The sequence below is a fragment of the Papio anubis genome, chromosome 18 (assembly GCF_008728515.1).
Source record: "Papio anubis isolate 15944 chromosome 18, Panubis1.0, whole genome shotgun sequence".
Classification (NCBI taxonomy): Eukaryota; Metazoa; Chordata; class Mammalia; order Primates; family Cercopithecidae; genus Papio; species Papio anubis.
Genome location: NC_044993.1, coordinates 53353818 through 53366567, shown reverse-complemented (window position 1 = coordinate 53366567; position 12750 = coordinate 53353818). Strand labels below are relative to the sequence as shown.

General features: G+C 46.2%; 1 protein-coding gene across 2 annotated transcripts in view; it reads left to right on the top strand.

Moving 5' to 3' along the window:
- The window catches only part of EEF2K (eukaryotic elongation factor 2 kinase), an 85524-nt gene extending 81060 nt beyond the window's left edge, over positions 1 to 4464 (top strand). For both annotated transcript variants that reach the window (XM_003916653.4, XM_017953250.3), the window contains one exon: positions 1697 to 4464. In XM_003916653.4, coding sequence (XP_003916702.2) covers positions 1697 to 1806 — 110 coding nt within the window. In that variant the 3' untranslated portion in view covers positions 1807 to 4464. The remainder of the gene's footprint in view (positions 1 to 1696) is intronic.
- Positions 4465 to 12750: the final 8286 nt, after the last annotated feature.

The window sequence follows — 12750 nt, the reverse complement described above, 5'->3', positions numbered from 1 at the left end:
GAGTATGAACGTTCCCCTCCAAATCTCATGTTGAACTGTAATCACCATTGTGAAGGTGTCAAGAGGTGGGACTGTTAAGAGGTGATTAATGTTGTTATCATGCAAATTGGTCAGTCATCACAAAAGTAGCTTTGTTATAAAAGCAAATTTGGCCCCCTCTTGCTCACTTGCTTTCTGCCTCTCTTGCTCTTCCACCTTCTGGCATGGGATGATGCAGCACCAAGGCCGTTGCCAGATGCTGGTGCTATGCTCTTGGACTTCCCAGGCTCTAGAACTGTGAGCCAAATAAATTTCTTTTCATTATAAATTATTTAGTCTGTGGAATTCTGTCATAGCAACATAAAGTGGCCTAAGACACAGACTGTGTGTCTCGAAATGCAGTGCAGTGACATTTGTGAATGAAGAGTTCAACATATGAATTAATGGATGGGGAGCCTAGTGGGGACACAGTATTCAGTCCCTAACATATAATAAACATACTAAGTTCCTAATTTCACAGTTATGAGGCTAAGTTTTAAAAGTTTTTAAGTGGGCCGGGCGCGGTGGCTCAAGCCTGTAATCCCAGCACTTTGGGAGGCCGAGACGGGCGGATCACGAGGTCAGGAGATCGAGACCATCCTGGCTAACACAGTGAAACCCTGTCTCTACTAAAAAATACAAAAAACTAGCCGGGTGAGGTGGCGGGCGCCTGTAGTCCCAGCTACTCGGGAGGCTGAGGCAGGAGAATGGCGTGAACCCGGGAGGCGGAGCTTGCAGTGAGCTGAGACCCGGCCACTGCACTCCAGCCTGGGCGACAGAGCCAGACTCCGTCTCAAAAAAAAAAAAAAAAAAAAAAAAGTTTTTAAGTTATATTTTAAAAATTAACAAAGAATAATGCAAATCTAGGCTGGGCACAGTGGCTCATGCCAGTAATCCCAGCACTTTGGGAGGCCGAGGTGGGTGGATCACCTGAGGTCAGGAGTTCGAGACCAGCCTGGCCAACATGGTGAAACCCCGTCTTTACTAAAAATACAAAAATTAGCCAGGCATGGTGGCAGGTGCCTGTAATCCCAGCTACTCAGGAGGCTGACACAGGAGAATCGCTTGAACCCCAGAGACAGTGGTGACAGTGAGCTGAGATCCCGCCACTGGACTCCAGTGGGGGTGACAGAGTGAGACTCCATCTCAAAAAAAGAAGAATGATGCAAATCTATAATCTTTTATTTGAAATTTCTAAATCCAAAAAGCTCCAAAAACCCAAAGTATATTTGTATGTTTTGCACAAATTCACTTGATAAAACCTGACCTAGCTGACATGAAGCTGTTTATAGTCTTCATTTCTATTGCTTTTGCACATCCCCAATTAGTTCTGCAAAAGTTCTCACCCTGATTCTCATTGGCTCAAACTGAATCATCTACATACCCCAAACCAACAGTAGTTATTGTGTAGATGGCTTACTCTGATTGGCCATGACTAAGTGTGGACCAATCGCTGTGGCTTGGTGGGGGATGGGAAGAGTGCTATGATTGGCTGGAGTTGATCACAGGCCCACCTTTAGAGCCCTGCTAAGAACACCTGGAGGGAGAGGGCCCATGGAGTAGTTTGAGTTCTTAGGGAAACCTCAGGGTGCTCTTTTGGGAAGGGTGATGGGGGACCCTGGGCTGGCAAAAACAACAGGTGGTTCACCTCTTTGTGCCCCCTTTTGCTGTCTTTCAGGGGACTTGTATACCCAGGCAGCAGAGGCAGCCATGGAAGCCATGAAGGGCCGGCTGGCCAACCAGTACTACCAAAAGGCTGAAGAGGCCTGGGCCCAGATGGAGGAGTAACCAGGAAAATCACTGCCGGCTAGTCCCAAGCAAAAGGGCTAGGAGGAAAGATTTTAAAAAAAAACAAAAAACAAAAACAAAAAAAAAACTTATTTAGTTTGGGGAGGGAAAGCATTTTTAGTGTGTTGTAAATCAAATTTTGTATTTCATTTTTTGACTCTTGAAAATATCTTTGCTACTTGGCAGCTACCAGCAGAGACTCCATAGCCGTCTCTTAGGGCAGTATTCTGGGGAAGCGGGGCTTGAAAAAAGCAGCCTAATGAACCAACATACCGTTTTGCGGCTCTTTTTTTTTTTTTGAGACAGAGTCTCGCTCTGTCACCCAGGCTGGAGTGCAATGATGTGATCTCAGCTCACTGCAAACTCCACCTCCGCCTCCTGGGTTCAAGCGATTCTACTGCCTCAGCCTCCCAAGTAGCTGGGATTACAGGCGCACACCACCACACTCAGCTAATTTTTGCATTTTTAGTAGAGATGGGGTTTCACCATGTTGGCCAGGCTGGTCTCGAACTCCTAACCTCAGGTGATCCACCCGCTTCAGCCTCCCAAAGTGCTGGGATTACAGGTGTGAGCCACCATGTCTGCCCATTTTGTGGTTCTATTTTCATTTTTATTTCTTTTTTTTTTTTTTGTCACGAGATATAAGAAAGTGCTTTTTGCCTTGAATGGACAATTTTAGGGCTCTGCTCACTAGTCTTTTCAGGCTGGACTGAAATCTCAGGCCCATGGAGCCCTGTGTTTTGTGCATCAAGATAAGAAATGAAGCGCTGCACGTTGGCTTTCCAAAGTCACGGGGTATGTGTTGCTGTGGCTTAGTGCAAAGCGTTCTTTCTCAGAGCATTTAGAGGCATGCATGGCATTTTTTCAGTGGGTGTGAGATTGCACAATACCCAGGCTCCCTTCTACCATGGGGAAGGACCTGCCTATTGGCTGTTTTTTAAACTTCTAGTTTAATTTCCTTCCATAATGCTACTGATTTTCTGGCCTACAGCTGAATTCCATTTTTTTAAGCATGCTTTCTACGGTGGGCTTTTCAAAACAGGTTTGAATTTTGTATGCACACATTTACTACCTCTAACTCCTACATCAGCTAGTGTGGAAGAGGGGTGCACCTCAAAGCTTTTACACGTAAGGACAGCGGTTTGTAATGTTGGAACCTTTCCTTGGAATGTCGGAGCCTTTTCTCCAAGCAAACACACCCTGTGCATCTCAGTGGCAGCTTCCACAACATGACTGCAGTGTCTCTTGTACAGTATTCCTCGGTGTTTCCTTAGCGTCTGGATGTTCTTACGTGAAATCTGCTCCCCAGCCCTGGTCGTTGGCATTTTCTGCTTGAAGCTGGGCTGATTTTCTTGTAATTTGCAGCAGGACGCTTTCAGCAGCAGTCCCTTGGGATTTTATCTAAGCTGTTTGAGGATGAGAGGGCAAGAACTATAAACGCTCATTAATTCCCGTAGTTTCCCCAGGGCCAGACAATGGTGATGGTTATTTAATGAGCTTTTCCTTTAAACGGAATTGGGTTCTCACGTTAGTATGATTTCATTTGATGTTTCAATAGCAAAGATGCTGGGTGCAGTGGCTTCTGCCTATAATCTCAGCACTTTGAGGGGCCAAGGTGGGAGGACTGCTTGAGCTCAGGACTTCAAGAGCAGCCTGGGTAAACATGGCGAGACCCTGTCTCTACCAAAAAAAAAAAAAAAAAGACAAACTGTTTTGATCAACCCTAAATTCGAAAGCAGCCTCTTTTTCTTTGTTTAAAAGTCAAAACAAAAAAAGCAAGAGTATAACATACAAACCATTCTTAACTGTTCATTAAAATGGGTCCTTCAACACCTTAGTGGGGTTTGTTGTGCTTATGCACAGAGACTATTTTCTTTTTATTATTATAATTTTTGAAATAGAGATGGGGTCTCACTGTGTTGCCCAGGCTGGTCTCGAACTCCTGGGCTTAAGTGAGCCTCCCGCCTCAGCCTTCCAAAGTGCTGGGGTTACAGGCAGGAGCCACTGTGCCCAGCCAACACTTTAGTGTTGGCTGCTTTGGAGGCATGAACCCATGCAAGCGGTAGTTCCAAAGTTCAGTGTGTACCCTCAAATGAACAATCAAGCAGGTAAAATTACCCTTGAAAAAAATCCCTTAGACCACCCATAAATGACAGTGACTTTTTCGGTATGGACTCATCATAGCCAGTTTTCCTTTTGAAGTTGGAACTGATCACCCTTTTGTCATCTGTACCAGATCAGTAGTTGGCTTGTGTTACATTTTGTGTGTGTGTGCGCGTTTTAAACCAGTGCATATAAATTGTATGTTAAATGTAAGTAACTTTAAGGTGACTTATCTCTTCGCAGTAATCAAGCCTCATATAATTCATGCTTTTTAAATTCAGCCAGCCCCCCCCATCTCTCTGAAATTTTATTATGTAAATAATTTGTGTTCCCTGATCACTCGTTTAAGTTCTTTGTTGTATGTCATCTCTTCTCTAGCAGGAATTGGCAAACTTTTTTGTAAAGGGGTAGAAAGTGAAGATTTTAGGCTTTGCAGGCCATATGACCTCTGCTGCCAATGCTCAACCCTGCTGTTGTAATGTAAAAGCTGCCACAGACACTGCGTGAACACGAATGAGTGTGGCTGGTGTTCCAATAAAACTTTATTTACGTGAACAGGTGGCCCTCTGGGGCTGTAGTTTGTCAACCCTTGCTCTAACCCTTGACTGAGAGCTACTTTATTAAGCCCTGAGGGCAGGATCTATCTCAATTTTGTGCTCCCGAGGGCGCCAAAACACAGTGCTTTGGCATAGAGTAGGCACTCAACAAATGTGTCAACAGATGGAGAGCCAGCGCTAGTCAGTGCATTCACCCTTTGAGGCTCTGGTTTCTCCAAACAATGATTCATTGTCTGGATTGGCTGGAACCGTCACCCCCGCAATTCTATGCCCCACCCACGTGACCTTAAGGCCAGTTGCTGGTCTGTTGCTCTTCCGGGTCACCCCCACAATTCTATGCCCCACCCACCCACGGGACCTTAATGCCAGTTGCTGGTCTGTTGCTCTTCCGGAAGGCGGAGATGGCCTGGATGTAGAGCTAAGCAAATGCTTCTTTAAGGGCCCTTAAGAGTGAAAAAGTAACTTGCAAGAGGTTGAGATCCTTCTCAGCTAGAAGAACTTATTCCACCTTCAAAACCTAGTTTGGGCCGGGTGCAGTGGCTCATGCCTGTAATTCCAGGCTGAGCCTGGAGGCTGAGGCAGGTGGATCACCTGAGTTCAGGAGTTTGAGACCATCCTGGCCAACATGGTGAAACCTCATCTCTACTAAAAATTAAAAAAAAAAAAAAAAAGCCGGGTGTGGTGGTACACACCTGTGGTCCCAGCTACTCGGGAGGCCGAGGCAGGAGAATCGCTTGAACCCAGGAGGCAGAGTTTGCAGTGAGCTGAGATTGTGCCACTGCACCAGACTGGGCGACAGAGTGAGACTCCGTCAAAAACAAAAACAAACCTAGTTTTGTGCCTTCTGAAGATAGTTAGGGCATCTTCTTTTTCCACAAATGCTGGACATGCCAAAAAACAAACCCAAAACCCAGGACATTCCACCCCAACTGGGATGGTATCAGAGACCATCTTCAACTGCAAGAAGCAGGTGAAAATCCAGGAAATTGGCAGAGCCAGGATTATCATCCAGTACTTTCATTTCACAAATGGAGAAACCAAAGTTCTGCCAGCTAGATTTTTTTTTCACAGTATCACTGCTAGCAAGGCACTAAGCTGGAGCTGGGATTTGAGAGCTACTGCTATTTAGAGGATCTTGGGAATAAAATTTAAAGTTAAACTGGAGTTTAAAGGCCCTTTCAGTTTTGCTATAGGCAAGAGAAAAAAAAATGAATGAATGGACAGATGGCTTTATGGGTGTAAGAAAGAAGAGAATAAAACTCCCAAACCCCAGTGTTCCTGAATATCTCTTCTCCCACTGACCAAAGGCACTCTGGGAATTTATCATCAAATGCAACTTTGACCTCCAAGCCAAGTAAACTGCTCTTGTCGCTATTTTAGTGTCTTGTTTTTTTAAGACACAAGGTCTCACTTTGTTACTCAGGCTGGAGTGCAGTGGCATGTTCATAACTCGTAGGCTCAACCTCCTGGGCTTCAGTGATCCTCCTGCCTCAGCCTCTCAAGCAGCTAAAACTACAGGTGTGCACCATCACACCTGGCTAATTTTTTTCTTTTTGAATTGGAGTCTCGCTCTGTCACCCATGTTGGAGTGCAATGGCAGGTCTCGGCTCACTGCAACCGCCGCCTCCCAGGTTCAAGCGATTCTCCCTGTCTTCAGCCTCCCGAATAGCTGGGACTACAGGCACCCGTCACCACGCCCAGCTAATGTTTGTAGTTTTAGTAGAGATGGGGTTTCACCATGTTGGCCAGGCTGGTCTCAAACTCCTGACCTTAGGTGATCCACCTGCCTCAGCCTCCCGAAGTGCTGGGATTACAGGCGTGAGCCACCGTGCCAAGCCACACCTGGCTATTTTTTAAAATTATTTTTTGCAGAGATGGGGTCTCACTATGTTGCCCAGGCTGGTCTTGAACTCCTTGGCCTCAAGTGATCCTCCCACCTCAGCCTCCCAAAGCGTTGGGATTACAGGCGTGAGCCATTGTACCTGGCCCTGTTTTCGTGGCTTTATTTCCTTTCATCTCAGCACATTTTGTCTGCAGTACTAGACATGTTTTCCAAATCAACCAGTGTTTACACAAGTATATGCAACTTGTTTTTGGGGGAAAGGAGACAAAATATGCATATTCTCCGTGTGGATTTGTGCCTCTTAATTGTGTTTCTAGTCTCTAAGGTAACCCTTTAACCTACTCAAGATGGGGCCCAGAGAAGTGGCCCGTGTTACAGATTTATTTTGGCATATGTAGTAAGTTCCATTTTCTCTTTACAAATAAAGTGTTTTCTTAACTGTCTCAGATTCAAATGTCTCCTGGTTAAAAATAATAATAATTTAAATAAATAAATAAAAAATGGCCGGGCGCGGCGGCTCACGCCTGTAATCCCAGCGGTTTAGGAGGCCGAGGCGGGCGGGATCACCTGAGGTCGAGAGTTCGAGACCAGCCGGGCCAACATGATGAAACCCTGTCTCTACTAAAAATACAAAAATTGGCCGGGCAAGGTGGCGCACACCTGTAGTCCCATCTGCTAAGGAGGCTGAGACAGGAGAATCGCTTAAATCTGGGAGATGGAGGTTGCACTAAGCTGAGATCATGCCATTGCACTCCAGCCTGGGCAACAAGAGCGAAACTCCATCTCAAAAAAAAAAAAAAAAAAAAAGGTCGGGCTTGGTGGCTCACTCCTGTAATCCCAGCACTTTGGGAGCCCGAGGCGGGAGGCCGACGCGGGCGGATCACGAGGTCAGGAGATTGAGATCATCCTGACTAACACGGTGAAACCCCGTCTCTACTAAAAAATACAAAAAACTAGCCCGTGGCAGGTGGCAGGTGGCAGGCGCCTGTGGTCCCAGCTACTCGGGAGGCTGAGGCAGGAGAATGGCGTGAACCCGAGAGGCGGAGCTTGCAGTGAGCTGAGATCGCACTACTGCACTCCAGCCTGGGCGACTGAGCGAGACTACATCTCAAAAAAACAAAAAACAAAAAAAGTAGCTGCTGCGGGCAGGGGTCGACCGGAAGGCTCATACCCCATCTGAAAGGGGCAGCCATGATTCAACTTCAAATGATTGCCACTGGGAAGTGTGGGCTCAACGTTGTCCCATTTTCCAATGTTTCAAGAGCTGATGAAAACTTTTTTTTTTTTTTTTTTAATGCAAGGCCTTCTGTTCTTTAACGTTTGTAATAAATTCTAATAACTTTTAAAAGCCTTCCAGATTTGGCTCGTCTGCTGTCAGTTTGCTTTAGAGAAAGTATTAGAACCTCTCATTTCTTCATTTGCTCATCTATAAAACATAGAGTTTTTCTGTTTATTTTTCAGACAAAGTCTCGCTCTGTTGCTCAGGCTAGAGTGCAGTGGCAAGATCTCCGCTCACTACAACCTCTGCTTCCCAGGTTCAAGTGATCCTCCCACCTCAGACTCCTAGTAGCTGGCATGACAGTACAGGCTTGCTCCACCATGCCTGGCTAATCTCTGTATTTTTAGTAGAGACAGGGTTTCGCCATGTTGGCCAGGCTGGTCTCCAACTCCTGGCCTCAGGTAATCCACTCACCTCGGCCTCCCAAAGTGCTGGGATTATAGGCGTGAGCCACCATGCCCAGCCTAAAGTGCTTTTTTAATCCCAAATTTAAGAAAATCTTGGTTACCAGTTGATCTTTTGGTTTTAAGCTAATTTTTTTTTTAAATTTTAAATATTAGCGTAACTATGCATGGTAGGTTGAACGTACATATTTAGGTCCACTTGTTCCTAAATCTCCAGTGCAATGACAGGAAGTGGACTTTTTTTTTTTTTTTTTTAAATAGTATAAGCCTGTGAGGATGAAGAGAAAGAGGATTCAACAGCAAGTTTTGGGTGCTGGAAAGTAGGTAAACTGTAATTGAATTAACAGACCCAAGAAGTCTGGATCCTAGATCAGCAGTAGGGAAATCTGAGAAACGACCCAATTTTCATTGCTGAACAAGCCCTGCAAAGCTGAGAAGTTGGCATGAGGAGGCCCGCACAGTGGCTCACGCCTATAATCCCAGCACTTTGGGAGGCTGAGGTGGGCAGATCACTTGAGGTCAGGAGTTCGAGCCCAGCCTGACCAACATGGTGAAACACCATCTCTACTAAAAATATAAAAATTAGCCAGGCTGAGGCGGGAGAATCACTTGAGCCCAGGAGGCAGAGGTTGCAGTGAGCCGAGATCACCACTGCACCCCAGCCTGGGTGACAGAACGAGACTCCATTTCAAAAAAAAAAAAAAAGAGAAGTTAATAAAGAAAACTTTTCTGATGGTTTTGTTACAGCATACGTCAAAATGTTATTACAGTCTTGGCCAAGCGTGGTGGCTCACACCTGTAACCCTGGCACTTTGGGAGGCCAAGATGGGAGGATTGCTTGAGGCCAGGAGTTCAAGACCAGCCTGGTCAACATCGTGAAAGCCTATCTCTTAAAAAAAAAAAAAAAAAAAAAAATTGCAGTCTGGCTGCAAGTGTAAACCCACTGGGAATTCAAAGATTCATACTTGGGACATTTTCTTTTTTTTTTTTTTTTTTTTTGAGACGGAGTCTCGCTCTGTCGCCCAGGCTGGAGTACAGTGGCCAGATCTCAGCTCACTGCAAGCTCCGCCTCCCGGGTTTACGCCGTTCTCCTGCCTCAGCCTCCGGAGTAGCTGGGACTACAGGCGCCCGCCACCTCGCCCGGCTAGTTTTTTGTATTTTTTAGTAGAGACGGGGTTTCACCGTGTTAGCCAGGATGGTCTCGATCTCCTGACCTCGTGATCCGCCCGTCTCGGCCTCCCAAAGTGCTGGGATTACAGGCTTGAGCCACCGCGCCCGGCCACTTGGGACATTTTCTAAAAATTTATTTTTTATTATAGCATACCTAAGTAGATTAAACTGCACACTCTTAAGTATACAGGTCGATGAATTTTTACATTTATACACATCTGTGTCTTAACAACCCAGTTCAAGATATTAGAACCTTTGCAGGACTACAGAAGCCCCCCTGGACTCCCTCCCAGGCAATCCACCCTCTCCCCACCCCGAAAAATGTTGGCCACTCTTCTGACCTCTATCTTGATAGAGACATTTTATAGGAGAGAGAATGATTAATCATTGTTAGACAAAATAGAAAAGAATGTTCCGTTAAAGGTCATTGCACTTTTGCCTGACAAATGACCGTCAACTGAGTGAGTAGAATGCTAGTTTCCCAGTGCAAATCTCAAGGCTCTTAAATTTCAAAAGAAAAATGCTCAATGCTTGAGCATTTATCAGGAATGCTAGTTTCTCTCCAGAAGGAGGTTCTTACAGAAAGATTTGGTCTCAGGCCAGATTTGGGAGCATTTTCCTTTTAGGGGAGCAAGGGAGAAAAGAATGGAGGGGATCCAGGACTGAGACCCCACACCCACTTCCGCTGTCCACAGCCTAGTGTTTATGATATAGGGACAGGCACACAAAGAATAGTCGGCGTTTCAGCCTATCCCTCCCTTGTCCTGCATCCTGCCGCTGAGACCCTGTAGGTCCAGGGGTTCTGATGCAACATTCTGCATCTCTTGCTGATTGATTTCATGTCTGATTGTCATGAGAAAACTGTGTAAGGGGCTGCTGGACTGTAAGAAACTCTCAAAAGGGTGCTGTGCCTTCCAGGATCAGCTGTTTCCCTGCAGGCTCCCTATTAACTAAGCATCCTACTCAGTATGTGTTCGTAGGAAGAGACTTGAATTGCTCCAGAATGTTCTAGCAGAAATACCTCAGCCTTAGGAGTTCAAGATCAGCCTTGGTGATATAGCGAGACCCCTGTCTCTGTGGGAAAAAAAAAAAGTTTTTAAGTAGCCAGGCATGGTGTCACGTTCCTGCAGTCCCAGCTACTAAGGAGGCTAAGATGGGAGGATCGCTTTAGCACAGGAGGTCAAGGCTGCAGTGAGCAATGATTGTGCCGCTGCACTCCAGCCTGGGCAACAGAGCAAGAACTTGCCAAAAAAAAAAAAAAAATTTACTGGCTGGGCGCGGTGGTTCACGCCTGTAATCCCAGTACTTTGGGAGGCCGAGGCGGGCCGATCACAAGGCCAGGAGATCGAGACCATCCTGGCTAACACGGTGAAAACCCATCTCTACTAAATATACAAAAAATTAGCCGGGCATGGTGGCGGACGCCTGTAGTCCCAGCTACTGGGGAGGCTGAGGCAGAAGAATGGCGTGAACCCAGGAGGCGGAGCTTGCAGTGAGCCAAGATCCTGCCACTGCACTCCAGACTGGGCCACAGAGCGAGACTCCGTCTCAAAAAAAAAAAAATAAAATAAAATAAATAAAATACACACAAAGACACACACACACACACACACCCCTTCATTTGAGCCTTTGCCATGCAAGGGGGAGGGGGTTATTGTTTACAGCTGACAGCTACCAAGTATCACTGGGCTTTAGCAGAGAAAGGGAATTTATTACAATGATAAAGGGATGCCTCCAAGAGTGGACAACCCACTGGGCCTTGGAAATGGTCTGGAGCTGGAAGTCAGAAAACCATCAGGATTTCCCTGACTCTGCTCTTCTCACTCTCTCATTCCCTCTTTTTCTATGCACTGGCTTTTGTCTACCTCTCCAACTCACCTCACAGAATATAGCCATGCGAAATCCCCCTTTCTTCCTAGTTTTAGCCAGCCTCAGAGACTAATTCCAATGCAACACGGTCAAATTAACAAATCAGGCCAGGCGAGGGGCCTCACGCCTGTAATCCTAACACTTTGGGAAGCCGAGGCTCGCAGATCACTTGAGGTCAGGAGTTCAAAACCAGCCTGCCCAACATGGTGAAGCCCCATCTGTAATAAAAATACAAAAAAATTAGCCCGGCATGGTGGCGTGCATCTGTAATCCCAACTACTTGGGAGGCTGAGGCAGGATAATTGCTTGCACCTGGGAGGCGGAGGTTGCAGTGAGCCGAGATCACACCACTGCACTCCAGCCTAGGCAATGGATCCAGACTCTGTTTCAAAAAACAAAACAAAAAAACAAACAAACAAGAAAAACAAATCAGTAACTCACTGAGTCTCAGTTCACATTTTCAAGAGAGAATTTGATTGGTCCAACCTGAATCCTACGTCCACCAAAGAAGGTAGAACCCACTAACCATGGCTGTGGGGGTGGGGCGTGCAGCACAAAGGTGGCTGCCAGGGACCCACTCTCTGACTGGTCAGGCAGTTCCTAGAAAAATCAGACTGGGCAAAGATGCTAGCAATTATCCTTGACTGTGAGGATATTTCCTTTTGGAAAATCCAGTACCCAACTCACAAAGTCCTTCCTGGTACTGAAATACCACGACAAACACTCCTCTATTGACTTCAAGGGGTTATTCCTCAATCAGCTTTGAACTCCCCAAATGCCTAGCCTGTGTCTTCAATCATGGCTGCTTCTGTATTTTTTTTTTTTAATGTCTTGAAGAGCAACAAACTCTACTAGCACAAGAAAATCTTTGCATATCATTACATATGTTAAAGGTAGACAAATGGCCAGGTGTGGTGGCTCACTCCTGTAATTCTAGCACTTTGGGAGGCTGAGGCAGGAGGATAGCTTGAGACCAGCCTAAGCAGCATAGCAAGACCCGGTCCTTACAAAAAATACAAAAGTTAGCCCAGTGTGGTGGCGCATGCCTCTAGTCCCAGCTACTTGTGAGGCTGAGATGGGAGGATCACTTGAGCCCAGGATGTCAAGGCTGCAGTGAGCTGTGATCATACCACTGCACTCCAATCTGGGCAACAGAGCAAGACCCCATCTCTCTAAAAAAATAAAATAAAAAAAATAAATAAATAAAGGTGGATGGAGAGGGGGAAAAGCCAGGCTAAGGAGGGATTGAAAAGGAAAGATATAAAATGTCCAAATGTTAGGGGTGTGTACCAACTGAATATTAGCCAGAAACTTGAATCGTGGCCCTGAAAAATCTAATACCAGTCAATGCAAAATGAGAATTCTACTTAAAAAGTGTGATTTATATAGTTTTTGTTTTTTTTTTTTTTTTTGAGGCGGAGTCTTGCTCGGTAGCCCGGGCTGGAGTGCAGTGGCCGGATCTCAGCTCACTGCAAGCTCCGCCTCCCGGGTTTACGCCATTCTCCTGCCTCAGCCTCCCAAGTAGCTGGGACTACAGGCGCCCGCCACCTCGCCCGGCTAGTTTTTTGTATTTTTAGTAGAGACGGGGTTTCACGGTGTTAGCCAGGATGGTCTCGATCTCCTGACCTCGTGATCCGCCCGTCTCGGCCTCCCAAAGTGCTGGGATTACAGGCTTGAGCCACCGCGCCCGGCCCGATTTATATAGTTTTTGATGTGTGT